This window comes from Schistocerca serialis, chromosome 3 (genome assembly GCF_023864345.2).
Source record: "Schistocerca serialis cubense isolate TAMUIC-IGC-003099 chromosome 3, iqSchSeri2.2, whole genome shotgun sequence".
Lineage (NCBI taxonomy): Eukaryota > Metazoa > Arthropoda > Insecta > Orthoptera > Acrididae > Schistocerca > Schistocerca serialis.
In genome coordinates, this window is record NC_064640.1 from 983579202 (window position 1) to 983598578 (window position 19377).

The 19377-nt window shown below is 40.7% G+C and overlaps 1 protein-coding gene across 2 annotated transcripts in view; it reads right to left on the minus strand.

Moving 5' to 3' along the window:
* The window catches only part of LOC126471429 (uncharacterized), a 649788-nt gene that overhangs the window by 167414 nt on the left and 462997 nt on the right, over positions 1-19377 (minus strand). For both annotated transcript variants that reach the window (XR_007586305.1, XM_050099588.1), the window contains exon 16: positions 12899-13032. Coding sequence is in view for 1 of the 2 variants with exons in the window: in XM_050099588.1 (XP_049955545.1) it covers positions 12899-13032 (134 nt within the window). In the remaining variant the exon portion in view is untranslated. The remainder of the gene's footprint in view (positions 1-12898; positions 13033-19377) is intronic.

Here is a 19377-nt window from a genome sequence, read left to right on the forward strand (position 1 = left end):
CCTTCAAGAAGTGTAAAGTCCAGGAGAGCAGGTTAAATGTGATGTGGAGACCCAACAACAAGGCTTGGGTGACATGTGACCTTTCTTGTGATTGGATCAATGAAGTGTTTGGTCCTTCAGTGAAAAAATATTTGCTTGAGATGAATGTGCCACTCCATATCTTGCTTGTTATAGACAATTCTCCTACCCAATATCAATGCCTACAAGACCACCTCCTTGAAGAATTTCAATTTGTAAAGACCCAATTTCTGCCTCCCAACACTCCATTACTCAAGCTAATGGATCAGCAGATTATTTCTAACTTTAAGAAGCTCTGCACTAAAGCACTCTTCAAGCATTGCTTTGAATTGACTGAAGCTACCAATCTCACTCTCAGAGAGTTTTGGAAATATCACTTCAACATTGTTGCCTACATCAAGATGATTGAATAGGCACGGGATGGGGTTACCAAGAGAACTCTCACTTCTGCTTGTACGAAGCTATAGTCAGAGAACATTGTTAAATGTGAGTCCGAGACATTTGAGTCAGTGCCTGTGGAGCCTGCAGTCAATGGGATGGTGTCTTTGGCCAAGATCAGGGGACTAGAAGTGGATAACAATGATATCAATGAGCTTGTGGAAGATCACAGCCAAGAAGTGACCACCAAAGAGCTTATGGAGTTGCAGTGTGTTTCACAGCAGGAATTTGTGGAGAGGAGATCTTCAGAGCAGGAGGAGGAGGAGGTAGTAACTGCAAAACAGCAATCTTCTGGCACAATAAGATAAATGCTGAAAGCATGGGAATTGGTTGTATTGTGCACTGAAAATCATCACCCCAATAAAGCAGTGGCTCCATGCACAACAAATTAATTTAATGGTAATAATGTGTTGTGTTTTCACCAAGAGTTGAATCATCAGTAGAAACAAATAACTATAGATAGCTTCCTAGTAAAAAGAATTGGTTATGTATTGTGAATAATACTGTATGTATAATTTTCTTTGAATAAATGGCACGAATAAGGTTAAATTTTAGTACTTTTTCTGTGTGGAATGCATTATCATATTTTACATTAATTTATGTGTGATAAATTGTTTCACATAATGAGTGTTTCATACTATGAGTAAAATTCTGGAATGAATTATGGTTGCTATGCGAGGTTCCACTGTACTGTGAATTAACCGGGAAAATTTCTAAACAGAATAATTATATATTCTCACACAGTTTATTTGCAACAAAGTAACCAAATAATCTAGGAATGTATTTTTGAAAACTGTGTCTATAATTTTCAGCTGAGCTATGTAATAACTATTTGAAAATACATATGGCTATAAAGTTTCCAAATTCTTTGTAGCAACACTCTCAGCCATTGAGTAGTCATACAGAAAAAGATACGTACACTGAACTGCATTTGTTCTGTGTTAAATACTGTGAATAGAATAAACAATAATTGGCATAAAAGTGATACCAAATCTCAGGCCCCATGATAAGAAAAAAATTAGCTACAAGATTTAATTTTACTGAAATACTGAAACTGTAGTATAACCATGTGCTAAACAGATCTTATTTTATTGAAGATAATCTGTTATATACATCAAATTGAGTAGATGCTTGTATGCATGTACATCTGGGATCTCCTCCCCAACTGCTGGATTGATTTCAACCAAATTTGGCACAGAAACAGCAGGATTCTAATGTCAACCAGTAGAGTGGTAACATGCAGGCACCCCCTAGTAAAGTGCAGTAAAGCTGCTGCATTGAATGGAGATCGTATTGAAAAACAGGGTTTCATAGTTGAAGGAGTGGGTAATAATATGGTATATTGGAATCCTAAATAAAACTAACCTGTTTTCAGAAAAAAATTGTATTATATTACCCATTGAATGCACTCTGTACAAGCTGTCTTTGTGAGAAGCACTCTGGGAGGAGAGCTCATGTCACATCACCTGGTGGGATCCTGTTACCTCTGAGCACCTATAACCTTGTGTCTGCCAGGACTCATTCTGTATTGCACTCGCATGATGGAATGTTTGCTGTACCAGCCACTATCCATTGACAACTTGAGCTTTGATTTTGAACTATGTACAGGCTTTAATATTGGCTGGCTATCTTCTTTTTGTGTGACACTGAAAATATACATTGTTGTCTTTACTCTGTGTTTCTCTTCTCTCAGTGTAATAAGCCAAATGAATTGTGCTCATAATTACAGACTTCTACAATAGTGATAAGTCTTTTCAAACTCTCAGTGCACCAAAATATTGGACACCATGGACTTGGAATTGATGAAGCAGTGACTCCAACAACAGCAGGAACAGCAACTTCTCGATCAGCAATTACTGGAATGACGGCAACAGCAGTTGGCCTTACTACAGGAACAAATAACGACATTATCTATCAGGAATCATACATCTTCAGCAGTTCCACTGTTTGCTTTGTTTCTGGTTGGCACTGATGATTGAGAAACATACTTATGGCACTTCCACTATCACTTCACTGACTACAAGGTAACCTATTCTGATCAGGAACAGTCATTTTTTCTTTTGTTGATTTCCACTGTTTGTTGGGTTTGCTCCATAAGCTGTTTCCCAAAAAACATCTAGATAGTTTGACTTTTGCTGAACTTTGTAATCTGCTGTTGGATAATTATGGGTGCATTTGCTTGCTTGAAATTTCACCAGCATTGTAAACAACCATTGGAAACTGACAACGACTGGGTCACCGACCTTTAGGGCCTTAATCACCATTGTGGTTTTGTGTGTTCCAAAGAACCATGTTGCTCATTGTATGCCAAGTCCTTGATTTGGGACTTCCTTCACCAACATTTGTCTGAAAAGGAAGTCCACTCCCATGCTTTACAGCATGCTGACTCATCCTTAGATGAAGTCCTTAAAATTCTTCAGGCTTTTGAATTCACACAGGGAACCAAAAGCCAGTGGGAGGCTCAGTCTGCAGTGTTATCTGTCACCACCACTGCAATGGTTACCAACACCTCTCAATGTAACCAGAAGTCACATGCTCATGTCAGGTGCTCCAGTGAACATGTTATGCTATACCAGTCAGTGACTTAGAGGTATGTGAATTGGATGATGACACTTCAGACGGTCTCCAAATGATCTCTGTTTCATAACCCAATTTCAGAATCTTTTTCCCGGTTCTCCATGTCGACTGAACTCCACTTTGTATTGTCAATCTTTTGTCCTCAGTATTTTCTCTGACTCCCTCATTCCCTCTGCTGGATCAATTAGCTACTTGCTTTTCATGTGGCATTATGTGTCACATTACTTATGTGTGGCAGCCATCCAATGCCCAGAATCTTGGGTACAATATGGAGGTTGGTTCTCCCGTCTCATCCGCCATGGGATCTCATCAGAGGTCTCCTGCAGAAGTAGTGCTCTCCACTAAAATACTGACCCATTCTGCCATGAGTCAGTCTGTCAAACTGGTAATCATGTTACGAATGAATGGCCTGGAGGTCCCTTTTCGGATGGATACTGGTGCATCCTCTCCTTTTGTGAATATTACCTATATTACGTTATGTTTTTCCTTGCTACAACCTTCTTGACAGATAGTAATGGCATGTGATGGCCATGAGATGTGCGTGAAAGGTTTTTTTGCTATGGAATCCTCATACAAAAATGTTTCATGGAAACTTTCCTTTTTGGTTGTTATTTCAGGTGATGTGGAAAATATCTTTGGGTTAGATGCATTCAAACAGTTTGGGTTTCCCATTTTGTGTCACTGGTGACTTAACTGCATCTTATTTGGATCTGTTTACCCCTGTGTTAATTTAAGCTGCAGATCTAGTGATAAAAGCTCATTTAAAACCAGGCTCCTTGCCTTATGTCTCGTGGGACACCCTGATTCCACTCATCTTGCAAGACACGGTTATGGTGGAATTCGACTAATTGGAAGCCCTCAAGGTGATTATCCCTGTCTCATCCAGCCAATAGCTTTACCTTTTGTAATCATGAAAAAACTGGATGTTCCCTCCACCTATTTGTTGATTTTAAGGTCGTTAATGTGCAGGCCACTGTTGATATTTTTCTCATTCCCTGCCCAGAAGAACTGTTTTCCATGTTAGAAAATGGTGTCTGTTAGATTAAGGCCAGTTTGTCAGAGGCATACTTGCAATTGCCATTGCACACAGGATGTCGGGATCTGTTGGTCCTCAGCACACCCTTTGGCTTCTGTAGGAGTCACAGTCTCCCCTTGGTATTTCTAGCGAGCCAGTGATCTTCCAGCATTACTTGGCACAAATGATACAGGACAGTCCTTCATACTGCAATTCTTTAAATGATAGCATAGTGATAGGGGTCTCAATGAATGAACACCTACAGAAATTGCAATCTTTGTTTTCTCCGTTAACCAAAGCTCGTCTCACATGTAACCTCCACAACCGTAAATTTTTCCGTTGAGTACTTTGGGGTTATCATTAGCCAACAGGCCATCTGTCCTACTGAGCACATGCCTGTGTGACAGAAAACATGCCCAGGCCTTGGAATTTCAGGGAACTGCAATCCTTTATGAAAAAAATTAGCTATTATGGCCATTTCATTCCCAATGTTACAAAATTGTCCTATCTGCTCAATGCACTGCGGAAAAAAGGGGTTCCATTCTGGTTTCTTCCAGAGCATGACACAGCTTTTTCCTCTCTTTAATGAACCCTCAAATCGGCACCATGTCTCATCCCATTATCACTATGGAAGGCTCTTCTTCTTGACACAGATGCCATGCCGCATGGAGTTTGGGAGGTTGTGTCCCACAAGGAGGTGGATGACTCTGAACATCCTATTGTGTTTGTGTCTAAGATATTCAATTCTGCCCAATGCATCTACTCACAGATTGATAAAGAGGTGCTGGCTACACAGTTAAGAAATTTCACACCTATCTATATGACATCAAATTCCAGCTGCTGCTGACCATAAGCCATTACTGACACTGTTTGGACCAAGTTATAGCCTCCAGGACAGTACAAAGACAGTGCCATTGGGCATTGTTTTTACCAGCCCATACCTGTGACATTCTCTATAAGCCAACCAGCCACCACTCGAAAGCTGATGCTTTGTCCTGGCTACCTGTTGGCACCGATCCAGAATTTGAAACCCAGGAAGGCATTATCTCTCAGCTGGATCTGAATTGTACATTGACTCTGCACAATTTTCCCCTTGATGTTACATTAATGATGGTCCATACAATGCCAGTGTCTACTCTTGACATTGTGGCTAAATGTGTTAAGTGAGGGTGGCCACCTCATCTCTCAGCTAAGAACGAAGGTCAATTGAATTTTTTTTCTTTTTTCCTTCCAATACTGGCTCTCCCTCGATGATTGTGTTCTCCTGCTGAAAATCTGAACATGAATGGCCTTGTGCCATTATTTTCCCAGCTCTGTGCCCTCAGGGTTCTTGCACTCCTACACATTGGTCACAGTGGCATATCCCACGTGAAACAGCACCCGTGCTGCCATGCTTACTGGTCAGCCTACTACAAGGACATGAAGACCATGGTCTGGTTAGCACCATGTATGCTCAACAGCAATCTGCACACTGCTGAGGTGTTCCTCTCCTGGCCCCCATCGAGCCCTTGGCAGCACCTCCACATAAACTTTGCTGCTCCCTTCTTGTGTCAGATGTGGTTGGTTGTGGTAGACTCACATCCCAAATTTATGCATACCTACCCTATGGGTTCCATGACAATGTGATCAAGCCCCTTTCACACATCTTTGCCAATGAGGACCTCCTGCAAGCCATCATCTCAGGCAATGGCCTCTGGCTCACCTCCACCCAGTTTTCCAATTTCTGTGAAATGCACAGGATAGAACACCTTCTTATAGTACTGTATCACCTCCAGTCCAATGGGAAAGTGGAACAGATGATGTTGAATTTCAAGAGAAGATGGGGCCCTTGTCCAGTCCACACCATTGGACAATGTCTTGCCTTATTATTGGTATACTATAGGCCTGCCCCAATTGTGGGAAGAGCCTGGTCAAATTGCTCCGTGGATGGCAGCCTCACAGTCCTCCCTCTCTGCTCTTACTCCCAAACTATAATCTGTTCTGGTCTCCAGTCTGTCACCAATACTGTATTGGTGCCCTCGTGTCAGCCTAATTATTTGGATGCCATCTGACATACAATACTGGCCATCATCCAGGATGTGCATGACTGCCAGATGTACGAAGTCACCAAGAGGGTCACCTCTGGAGATGCCATCAGAACAGTGGTGCCACAGGATGGCATCAGCATGCCTCTTTGGTCTGTACAACCAGTTCCCCTGGCCTTGTCCACTGTAGATGACGCCTCTCCTCTGCCACCAATGCCAGGCCCCTGGTGAACTGTTGGTCGTGGATTGGGCTCTGATGCCCCAACTTCCCTGTCCCAGGGTCTCCAACTGCAGACCTGTAGTTTCTCTGGTGACAGCTCCTGTGCAGTTGGAAGTTGTTGAGATGGAGTTGCATGACCTTCTGGGTTCTGCATGCCCCAGGGTCCAACTCAACTTAAGCAGTGGCACCCTCGAACCACTGTCCACCAGTGGCACCCTCACATCATCATTGAAGTTGGTACAAGTTTGGCTTCCACATCTATGCCCACTCTCTGGAGGGGGGATGTAGTACCAGACTCCAACAGCAATGTCTGCTGTCACAACTATTGATCAATCGCTACATCCAGCCTGCACCACTGGGTGGAGCTGCAATCTACAAGATGTCACCACAAGTAGCACTTTGGGAAGAGTCCATACACCCAGAGCTCATGGCATATCACCTGGTGCAACCCTATAGAGTCTCCTTTTCTTATTGTAAATGACGATTCAGCTTGTGTGTGAGGATTTGCTAACTGTGATAATTATGTGGCTGACAGTAGTGGACCAGTGATTGTATACCTATTGCCAATATATGAGATGTTCTGTGTACTTGAGTTACTCTATGAATGTTGAATCAGATAGTGTACATGTATGGAATGTGATTGATACTGAATTGTGAAGAGAAAGGGCAATAAAATTCAAAGTTGTCATCATGAGATTGCTGTTGAGACCCCCATTAAATTATATCATCTACTCATTTCATTAATCACAAAGTCAATTTTCAAGTGGTGCAGAATCTACAGGAGATGGATACTGCAGATGGAGAATGCAGTACAGTTGACACTGTATCACATCTCGACTACGAGAGCTGTCCAGCTTCACTATTTGAGTGTACATGTGGAGTCCCTCTGACCATAAATTAGTGTTTTTTTTTGTTTTTTTTTTAATTTTTTTAATTTTTTTTGCAGGTTCTGCTGACACACCTAGAGATTCTGTGGTTCACTAGAGACTGGATTAGGAACTAAATCTAATATTCATAATAACATGCAAAATACTAAGCTATAACTGAAGCCTGTGACCTCTGATGATCAGCTGTAACCATGTGCCTCCCATGCAGAAGACTCTTTCTCTTGTATTCTCACTTGATAGAATGTTCACTATGCCAGCCACTATCTGTTGACAACTTCAGTTTTGGTCTCAGACTACATATTTACTTTACTATTGGTTGGTTGGCTATCTTCTGTTAGTGTGACATTGAACTTATACATTATTGTCTTTACTATGTGTTTCTACGGTGTCACTGTAATAAGCCTTATAAATTTTGCTTATAACTGCAGACTTCCACAGAAGGTGTAGAGAGGTAGGGGGGAAGTGGAAAAGAAAGAGGGGGAGATAACAGGGAGATAACAGGATATGGCCAAAGGGAGGAGGGAGGAAGGTATTTTGACATGGGGTGGAGGAAATGGAGGGGGAGGGGGAGAGGGAGAGAGAGAGAGAGAGAGAGAGAGAGAGAGAGAGAGAGAGAGAGAGAGAGAGAGTAGTAGGAGGAGGAGGAGATGAAGAGACAGAGAGAGTGCGAAGGAGGAGATATACAGATTGAGGTGGGAGGATGAGGTGGACAGAAGGAGGGAGGAAGAGGTGTACACAAAGATGGGGAGGAGGGGGTGTATCAATTTATGTATCGAACACATACGTGGGTAAAACTGTGGGGTAAAGGCTAATATTTTGATTATACAGGGAGAACATTAATAAAACCAAAAAAATGCAGGGATGGATTCCTGACTGGAAATGGAGGAAAAAATGTTCTATGAACATGTGTCCGGAAAAGCATCATTGCTATGGTAGAAGGCACTGATGAATGAAAGTTCCTCTGATGATGTGCCATGTGAACCTTGTGTGTTGCAGGCTGTATGATTGACACAGCATACTGTAAGCAGCAGAATAGTATGGTATTCATATTGGGAACAAGCTGAGGTGGTGTTTGTGTACAGACAAGCAGATGGAAATGCTTGAGGGACAGCACGGCTATACCAAAACAAATACCCACACAGACACCAACCACATCACACAACATTTCAAGGCCTTTTGGGCATGCAGGGAGGTGGCAGATCATGCATACACCAGATTTGGAGGAATGGGGTCTACAAAATACTGAAATGAACCCTAGAATATGCTCCAGGCAAGTGGCCCAATTACATGATGTAAGGCAGAGTACAATTGTGTGTATCCTGCATGGAAGGGTTTTATTGACAGTTTTTGCACTAGACCATCTCAATTATGGGATTTCTGTCGTCAGTCCTCCTTACTGATGAACCATTCTGGTGATTACAGTATGGTGTGTCAATCACAGAGCCTACAACACAGAAGGAACACACAGCACATGGACAAAGGAATTTTCATTCATCAGTGCCATCTACCATGGCAATGGTGCATTTGTGGAGACATGTTCATAGGACCTTTTCTCCTCCATTTACAGTCAGGCAGTTTGTTGGTTTTATTAATGTTCACCCTGTATAAGGAATAATAGATAAAAATATAGTTTTATCCAGATGTGATTTAATTAATAGCTATTGTTAGTAATATAATGGTGAAAAGAACAGAGATTAATTTCAGTACTTTAGAATTAAAGGAAAGTAGAAAAGTAGAAGTGTTCAGCTGTTGTCAGGCATACACAAAAGAAAGAAAAGTTGTTAATGTTATTTTTCAGCAGGTGGTCTGGTTGTGGTGATGGTAGTGTTGGGTGGGGTGGGTAGAGGGGGAGAGAGACAGGAGGCAGGGAAAGGGATTAGGGGTGGGTGGCTAGTAGCTCAGAGTGAGGCAGCCAGTTTGCCAGCTAGGAATGCGGTAGGGAAGGGTTGCATGTATGCAGGCTGGCTTGATTGTAGAAGCCAGTGGGAAATGGCACACACTAAATGTGATGTGAGGATGTGAATTAGAAGGAGGTGACATGATGGAGGAAGGAAAAACTGTTGGGTGGAGGGTATGGAGGCTATGAGTTGCTTGAGATTGAGGCCAGGATGATTATGGGAGTGGAGGATGCGCTGTAAGGACAGCTCCCATCTGTGCAGTTTGGAGAAGCTGGCAGTGGAGGGAAGGATCCAAACAGTTCAGGCTGTGAAGTAGCCATTGAAACTGAGCATGTTGTTCCACTGGATGGTTGACTTTATTCTTGACAACAGTTTGCTGGTGGCCATTCATCCTGATGGTCAGCTGGTTGGTAGTCATACCAAGATAAGAGGCTGTGCAGAGTTTGCACCAGAGTTGGTATATGACATGGCTGCTTTCACATGTGTCCTAGCTTCTGATGGAGTAGAATAAGCCTGTAACAGGACTGGAGTAGGAAGTCTGAGATGGATGGATTGGACACGTCTTATACCTGTGTCTTGCAGAGGGATATGATCCCTGTGGCAAGGGGTTGGGAATGGGAGTGACACAGCAATTGACTAGGATGCTGAGTAGGTTGGGTGGTTAACGGAACACCACTTTATGAGGCGTGGAAATGCCCTATCCCTCATGAACCTGGTACTGCAAAAACACCTCTACATGGGAAAGACATCCCAGACATTCTCTCTGCAAGACACTTTTACTGTGAAATTATCACTACATACACAACATCTCTCAAATATGAACCCTTCTACTGCAGCACCCGGAGGATCATTCCAGACATGACCTCCATAAATTGGCTAATCCACTGTCAACTGTCAACATATTCCCCCCCCCCCCTCCCCACCCCTTGGGGCACCACTATCTATCAATACCCAATCTTCTCACAGTGAAATCCCTTGATAATGTCTCATAGCACCCAAACCCTGTGTAGCTCACCTCTTCCTTTTACCACATCTTTCAAAACTCCTTCTCAACACCCCACAAAACCCAGAATTCAAGTAAATCCAAAACACTGTTTTTAAACTCTCCACCAAAAGCCTCAATCCCACAGAAGTTTCAGTTCTATTCAAAGGCCTAACCTTCAGTCCTACCTCCACATTTAACCATGCTGGACTTGTCATAGATGTAGTCTCCTCCTCCAAATCTTTACAGTGGAAATGCTGCTTTGCCACCAATCCCTCCAACTAAAGCCAACCTAATCCCAACACTGAACCTTGCCTCTCCCAGGGCATACCACCATCCAACCAAGACCCTTCCCCTCCCTTACCCAACAACCCCCTAGTCAGCTTCCAGGAATTCCATACCTCCAACTTGGCCTCAACATCCTTTTCCAGGTCAGTTTCTACGAACACCAACCTTTCAGCAGAAGAAAGGACAGCCATACACTACCTCAAAACATATCATCACCTAATCATCCTACGTACAGACAAAGGTTCCACCACTGTCATTATGAATTGCGGTGACTACCTGGCAAGAGGCTTTTACTAATTATATGACTCCTCCACCTATAAATTCCGCCAGAGTGGTCCCATACCAGAAATCCAACATAACCTCTAATCGCTGACTAAATCCTTAGGCCCATCCCAGAACCTCTCCCATGAGTCCATTTCCCTCCTCACCCCAGTGACACCCTGCACACCCACCTTCTACATGCTTCCCAAAACCATCAACCCTAACAATCTTTGTTGCTGCATTGTACTCCCACTGAAAGGATTTCTGCTCTGGTTGACCAACACCTCCAACCAATTGCCTGAAATCTAGCCTCCCACATTAAAGTTACTTACCACTTCCTTCACTGACTTTCCACCATCCCTATGCCTCTACCTCCTGGATCCCTAGTCATCACTATTGATGCCTCCTCCTTATACACATACATCCCTCATGGCCATGGCCTCAGGGCTCTCTCATGACATCCTTCTGACTCCAAACCCACCACCTTATTCCTTATACAACTTATCAACTATATCACGATCCACAACTACTTTTCCTTTGAAGGGTACATTTACATACAAATCTGCAGCACAGCCATGGGCACCCACATGGCACCCTCCTACGCAAACCGTTTTGTGGGTCATCTAGAGGAAACCTTCCTAGCATCCCAAAATTGCAAACTACCCAGAGTGGTTCAAGTTTATTGATGATATCATCATGGTCAAGACATCCTGTCCACATTCCTTCACAATCTCAACACCTTTTCTCCCGTCTGCTTCACCTGGTCCTCCTCAGCCCTTCCTGGATGTTGACCTCCTCCTCTCTGCTGACTCCATGCACACCTCTGTACTCATTAAACCCATTAACTAACAACAGTACCAGCATTTTGACAGCTGCCCTGCCTTCCTGGTGAAAGAACCCTGCCATATGGCCTTGCAATCCATGAACGACATATCTGCAGTGACAAGAACTTCCTTGCCCAGTATGCTTTAGGCCTCACAAAGGCCTTCATAGACAGTTAGTATCCACCAAACACAGTTCACAGACAGGTTTCCTGTGCCATATCCTCACACACCCACAATCCTCCCACCACCTCCAAGAATCAACTGCAAAGGAGTGACCCCCTTGGCACCCAAGATCACCCTGGACTGGAACACCTGAAACATATCCTTCAACAGGGCGTTGATTCTCTTTCATCATGCCCTGAAATGAAGAACATTCTATCCAAGATGCTTCCCACCCCTCCTACAGTCATTTTCTATTGCCCACTCAACCTACACATCATCTTTGTCCATCCCTATGTCAATCCTATTCCCAACCCCTTTCCACAGGGATCATATCCCTGCAGCAGATCAGTGTTCAAGACCTGGCCAATCCACCCATCCAGAACCTCCCAGTTCTGACACAGGCTTATCCTAGCCCATCAGAAGTGGGGACACATATTAAAGCAGCCGTGTCATATACCAACTGTGGTGCAAAAACGCACAACCTTTTATCTTGGTATGACTATCAACCAGCTGTCCACCAAGATGAATAGCCCCTGCCAAACTGTTGTCAAGAACAAAGTTGACCAGTTGGTGACACAACATGCACCCGAGTACAACATGTTGAATTTCAACAGCTGCTTCACAACCTGAGCAATCTGTTCCTTCCCTCCACTACCAGCTTCTCAGAACTGTGCAAATGGAGTTGTCCTTGCAACCCATCCTCCACTGCTGTAATTTTCATAGCCTCAATCTCAGGTAACACACTGTCCCTGCTCCCACAACATAACAGTTCTCCCTTCCTCTATCCTGTCCCACATTCTGATTCACACACCCACATCACCTTAAGTGTATGCCATTCCCTGCAGGTCGCTACAGTTGTGTCAGCCCATATATGTGCCACCACTCCCTCTTGCATTCCTAGCTGGCCAACTGGTCACCCCCCCTCTGAGCCACTAGCCTTCCATTCCCAATGCTCTCCCTGCCTCTCATCTCCCTCTCCCTCTACCCATCCCACCCAACACTACTTCCAACACAACCAGTCCACCTGATGAAAAATAACATTGGCACTGTTAGTCTAGCTGACACTGACACTATGTAGTGGCATAGGTGTGTGCGTGCGTGCGTGCGTGTGCGTGTGTGTGTGTGTGTGTGTGTTATATATTCTACTTCTACTCTAGCTCATCAGAGGATAACTTGAAAAGCTAGCAAGTTTTCTTTCTCTATAGTGTGTGCCTATCAACAACTCAATACTTCTCCTTTTCAGTCAGTGGTCTTCTTTAGTCCTACAACAGATATTAATTTTGTATTGCTGTACTGTTACTTACTGGTAATTTTTCTTAATGTTCTGAAAGGCTCTGACAAACATCCATGTATTTGGGGTGTTCTTATTTTCACAGTGATGAAGTGATAGCAGGAACTTGGATCCGATGATTTCACAGGGAATAACTAGAGGTAAATCCTGAAATCACAAACAAAACTCACAGTGAGTAAAATATTTTATAAGAAATTGAGACTATGTGAAATTACTCCTAATTGGTGCTGAGAAAATTATATGTTGTGAATGACGTACATTTCTCTATTTGCCATAAACCAATAGGATTATATTTTTGGAATCTTACTGTCATTGTGCACAATTTGACTCTCTTGTTTTATCACTCCCATCAGAAGACTTACTCCTTAGGCGCTTTAAAGTCTCCAGAAGGAAAAAGACAGATGAAAAAATGATAACCCAAAAAACCATAAGAATACAAAATGAAAAAGGACCACTTTAAATATTGCCAAATGGTGTGTTCAAAGTATAGCTAATAAGAACTGAAGACTAATCAGTTCAATAGTAAAAAATCCATGAAAATTGTTCTGAATGACAGAGAAAAGTAATTATACAAGGTATTAAAATGGTTGATAATTACATACATATTTACTATTGAATAGGTAGTAAAAAAATATACAAACTTACATTTTTGGAATGTAAGAATTATTCAAAATATGTTAAAAATCAACAGGTGCTATGAGACAGTTATAAGGGTACCTGAAGCTACAGAAGGCAAAGAAAAAGGAAATGGAGACTTCTACTCAATGTATCAGGAGTTGTAAGACACCAGAGATAAACACTTCATAGCATCATTCAGCATTAATGTATGAAACCTTTTACAGAAGGTCTGACTCTTTGTTAGTATGTTGATGAATTCCAGTACTCCATTCTCAAACTAAATGTTATAGTAAAGAATTATAATATGGTAATCTCAATAAAAGTAAAGTTACAGCAATCATGAGAAAAATGTGTATCAGAATCAAAATATGTACACATAATTCTACTGGGTGATTAGAAACATCTGGAAAGCTTGTAAGACTGTTGCAGGGTAGGTTGTGCTGAAAGGTAATTGTTAAGAAAAAAAATCAATACATTGAGCCATTTTTGAGTTAATTAGCATTGAAATTAGCCAATCAGGCCATCACACACACAAATTAAAAAATTCCAGTAACCTGCCAGAATCAGCATCACCAAATGTGTTTTTTGTTTGGTTTCTTAAAATCAAAAAAGAGAATGGTACAGAAATTGGACATAGGATGGTAGTAAAAATGAACCTGAGCCAAAGGCTGAGCAGTCTCATGGACTATCATCAATACTATGACACCTGACACTAATTGTATTTGGCAGGCTGTTTGAATTTGCCTGCACAACAGCTTGACTGGCTATCTCAATGCTAATTAACTCAGAAATGGTACAACATATTGAACTCTTTTCTTAATGACCATTTCTCAGTATAACCTACCCTACAACACCCTTACAAGCTTTTCAGATTGTTTCTGACAACCCTGTATCATAGGAAGAAACATTCTTTTAAATACCTAGGCTACATAATGTCCTTTCAAGGTGGTTCAGTGCTACCATACAGGCACTTTTTCTTGGAAATGATCCATCCATTCTTCTTTGGGTAAAGTTTATTTAAGACAAACTGAAAAGGGCAAGGAAAATGATGAACCTTCCATTACCAGGTAGACGATGTAAAATGGATAATGATGATACTGGTTTAAGGGAACTCTATTACATGATTATCAGTGCCCTGGCGAATGGAGGAAATTAATATAATTGAAAATAGCTCTCAAAACTTGATTTTTTTGGTCAAATATACGTTTTTCTCTGTTTTCTTGATATTATGTAAGAACACTTCCTGGAGTTAGTGATTTGGTCAATGATTGAAGAAAGAAAAAGAAAATTTATGGAATAATGCATGTTTTTTTTAACATCACAGTTAATAAAAAGTTCTTTCTTACACATTTAATCTTCAGTAAATTTTAATTACAATTTTAGTACTCATAATGAATTATTAGAAAGTAGTACATTTTATCTGTTTCCATTGATGGTAATTTTTGGACTGCTTTCCATCATCTTCTAAGCACAACTGTGCTTACATTGTGCCTTCTGCATTTGGATGAGATTGCCAAGCTTTGAGAATATTATATTTCAAGCTTTGAGAATATTATATTTCATATCTTCTTGCATTGCAGTACACTGTTGATGCACAATGTCTTTAATGTATTCTCAAATGGAATAATTAGGGTATGTGAAATCTATTGACTGTGATGGCCAAGTCAGTCACTCTTCTCTCCCACTCAATCAACCAGAAAAAATTGATTAAAATTATACTTGTCTACCAAGGAAGAATGTGCTGGACACTGAAAGTAAAGCAATTAAATTAACTGCTATGTTACCAGAGGAACATCTCATAGCAACTCTGTTACTGCCTGTTGCAGAAATTCAGAGTACTGCTTTAACTTTTCATACAAATATAGGGTTCAATGATCTTATCATGACAGAGTCCACTCCAGTTATATATGTTCCAGATATACTGGTTGTATTGCTCTCAAAACCAGTGAGGATCTTCTTCTGACCAATAGTCTGTATCATGAACATTTATCACAATGTTAGATTTGAAAGTGGATTTATCAGTCCATAGTATAACAGTTGCAGAATCCAGATTTTGATTTCAAGCCAGATGCAGAAAGTAGTTTGTATCTGGAAATCATCTTCACTTAATGCCTGTAGTGGCTTATGAGGAGCAGAGCTGACGCATCTAGTGCAGCAGCTGAGATTTCTCTTTTACACACAGTATTTATTTTAGTTTCTGTTTTTTTTGTGTAATTATACCAAGAAGTGAATTGTATCAAAATATTTTACTCTGTGGATTAGTGTTTACTAATTCATTCTAAGTTTTTTCATGTAAATTTAAGTGCTTTAGCTTTGTGAGAGCTGATTTTAGAGTACTGTTTGTAAACAGCTGGATGCTGTGTTGGCCATCATTGACATGCTTCAAACTGCTGCCATAAGCTTCACTGGCACTGGGGCTCCAGAGATGACTTATTTGGCAGCTCTGGAGCCAACAGTGTTGCCTGGGGTCTCCAATGCTGCTGCACCTTCAACTTTGCTTGTTCTGGCTGATCAAGACTTACTTGATGGTGATTGGTGAATAGTGGCACAGTCACTAATCTCTGGGTGGAAGGCAAAAGTGGGAACAGCCACACAGATGTCCTCCTATGTCTTAAAAACAAGTTTGATGTATTGCCTACCGCTGGAAGTATATCCAAGCCAGCACAGGATGCCTTCGTGTTGGGACTGTGGCTGATCTTCCTGAGAGGTCTAGGCAAGTGCAGATGATGGGATTGCTTGTCACTGGAATCTTCAGTGTTTGGTGAGAGATTGTGACCCTCAGAGTAATAGAGGGAGTGTCCAGAAAGAAGGCTAGTGTTCACACTGTATACTTGGTGGGGCTCTTGTTTGAGATGTGGAGGAGGCTGGCAGCTATTGAGTGTCCGGTGTGCATGTGGCTGCAAATTCTCACTCATGTGGTGAAGAATGACACCTGCTGCCTGAGTTCAGATGAGGGTTCAGTTCCTACAGGAGGCTGGCTGCTTTGGTGAAAACATCTAGCCTTACTCATATGATGAAAACAGAGTTCTCACCTTGCAGCACTGTTCCCAGAACCAATCACAATCCTCTGGTTTTAAGCTGAGTGCAAAGCTTAAACGAGGGGCAACCTTAGATACAGATTTCGTGATCTCTGCTACTCTGTGGGGAACTGTATGGCTCCCTTAAGAGGTCATGTGGGCAATACACACAGGAAGTGGCTACTAGGATAGTAAAGTACATGTGGGTCACACATGTGGATTTTTTAGGATAGAGAAACCCTCCACAGGCCCAATAAGATACGCCCTGATTACAGACAGAGTACCATTCCTCATAGCAATTTGGAGAAAGGGAATGTTCATATAGTATTAGTTAAATGCAGGAGTGTCCATGGAAAGGACAGAGAAATCCCTTCACTGGCCCAAAAAGATGCATTCTGACTCCAGACAGGGTGGCATTCCTCATAGCAATTTTGAGAAAGAAAATTTTAATACAGTATTAGATAACTGTAGGTGCATCCATGTTTCATGTTTATTTATTAGCCATTCAGCATGTTTACCATGCAATTGGCTTTGTCAAAATACATTTTACATATTTCATATAAGTATAGTTGTTACTAGTTTTTATATTATACATTATGCATTCATATACATACATCTTTTTAGTAGTTAGTAATTCGTACATTTTACTCACATCATCATTTCACATATACATAAATACATAAACTTCTTACTAATCAGACAATTTCAGAAACATTAATTATACAGTTTTACACATTTAGTTAATGATAGTTACATTATTTCATTGTTTATACATTCCTTCCAAATTACTTCCAAGATATTCTTCAATTGAGTAATATGCTTTATTTTTGAGCCATGTGTCTAATACCTCCTTAAATGTAAAGTGGGTGAGGGTTTTGATGGATTGTGGCAGTTTATTATATAACTTTGAACTTAGGTGTTTGTGACTGTTGTGTGTCAGTGACAACCTAGAATACAGTATATCAAGCATGTAGTTGTTTCAAGTGTTGTGAAAAGGTAAATTCTTTCTCTGTGTAAATTGTTGTATATTTTCTTTTATGTATATTAAGCAGTTATACATATAGAGACTTGGGAGTGTCATTATGTTTAATATACTGAAGTGCTCCTTACAGCTTTCTCATGGACCCAATCCTTGTAAACATCTAATTTTTTTTTTGCCATTTGAATACATAGTTTATACCTGATGAATTACTCATAACAGAAACCCATATTGTAGCTGTGACTGAAACAATGCATATCAGCAAAGCATCAATAAACTTTTACTGACAGAATTTCTTAGTTTATACAGCAGAAATATTACGTGTGCAAGTTTGCCTGTCAGATAGCTTATATGGTCATCCCATGAGAGCCTTTGGTCTATTTTTAGTCCCAGTAGTTTGACATTGTGATTCTCTGCTTTCTGTACCTTCAGATTAAAATAAATTTCCTTTGTTTTTGTGTTGTTTATACGTAACTTGTTAGCAATACACCACACCCTACATTTTTCAAAAAGTTCATTATTTTTGTTTACCACGTGTTGCATACTCTCACCTGTGGAGATCATGCTCATATCATCAGCATATAAAACAATTTTTCAGGCTATATAGTTTGAGAAGTCATCAAAATAGATAATAAAGAGGAAGGGTCCAAGAACGGAGCCCTGTGGAATTCCTCTCTTAAATTTCATTAAATATAACCTTTCATTGCTCACATACAGTGACTGTTGCCTGTTATTCAGGTATGACTTAATCAAATTAAGTGGTTTGTTTGCAATAACATAATATTCTAAGTTTTTAACAATTATGTCATGTGATACTGAATCAAATGCTTTGCTTTAGTCTATGAGTGTTGTACAGGTGGTCAGTTTCATTTCAAAAGCGTTGTAGATTTCAGTTATAAGGCTTCCAATAGCTTTTATGATCGACTGGTTAGTTCTAAATCCAAACTGGCTGTCATTAAGTAATTCATTGCTCTCAAAATACATGTAAATCTGTGTGTGTGAGCAGCTCTCTATGATTTTGGCGAGTATAGGGACAATTGATATTGGTCTATAGTAATCTGGCATTTCTCTATCACCCTTTTTGTATACAGGGAGTGTAATTGCAATATTAAGGCAATCAAAGAAAACGCCATCATCAAGGATATTATTTTCAAGGTAGAGTGGAGGAGTTCCAATTTCCTTAAATATAGCCTTTATTACCACGTTACTGAATCCATAGTAGTCTTCTGTTTCAGAGTTGCTCAACTTGTTTACAGAGTTATTTATATCTGTAGCAGTTATTCTACTCCAGTTAAATCTTTTATCTGTTTCATTCTGTGATTGCGAAACAAAAGCTTCTACATCAGTTAAATCATCACTTTTTGGTAACTGGGCATTTAATGAATTTATCAAGTGTTTGTTGAGAGTGTTGCAATTAATTGGGTTACTGATTTCTTCTTTCCCAATGTTTATCTCACTTTTAACTATGTTCCAGGCAGCTTTACACCTGTTTTTAGAATTTAAAATATTCTCATTTGCTTTCATTTTTGCTGCTTTAATTTCAGATTTGTGCATTTTTCTTAAGTTTATTTACCTTTCTTGTTTTTTTGACTGTCTTCAATTTTGTCCTTCAGCATGAGTAGAAGAATTCTAATTTTATTGAGGTGCAGGGTGTACCATTTTTTTGTGTGTTGTGGTTTATGCATATTGCTATGCTTACATCTCTTAGTAATAAGAGGGCAGTTGCTGTCTAATGTATTTTTTATATTGTATATGAATAGGTCCTGGAACTAGTCTAGCTTATAAATGTTAACAATGCCTACACAGTACTAGGGACAGAAAGCTGGCTGAAGCCAGATGTTAATAGCAATGAAATTCTAAACCCGGAATGGAATTTAC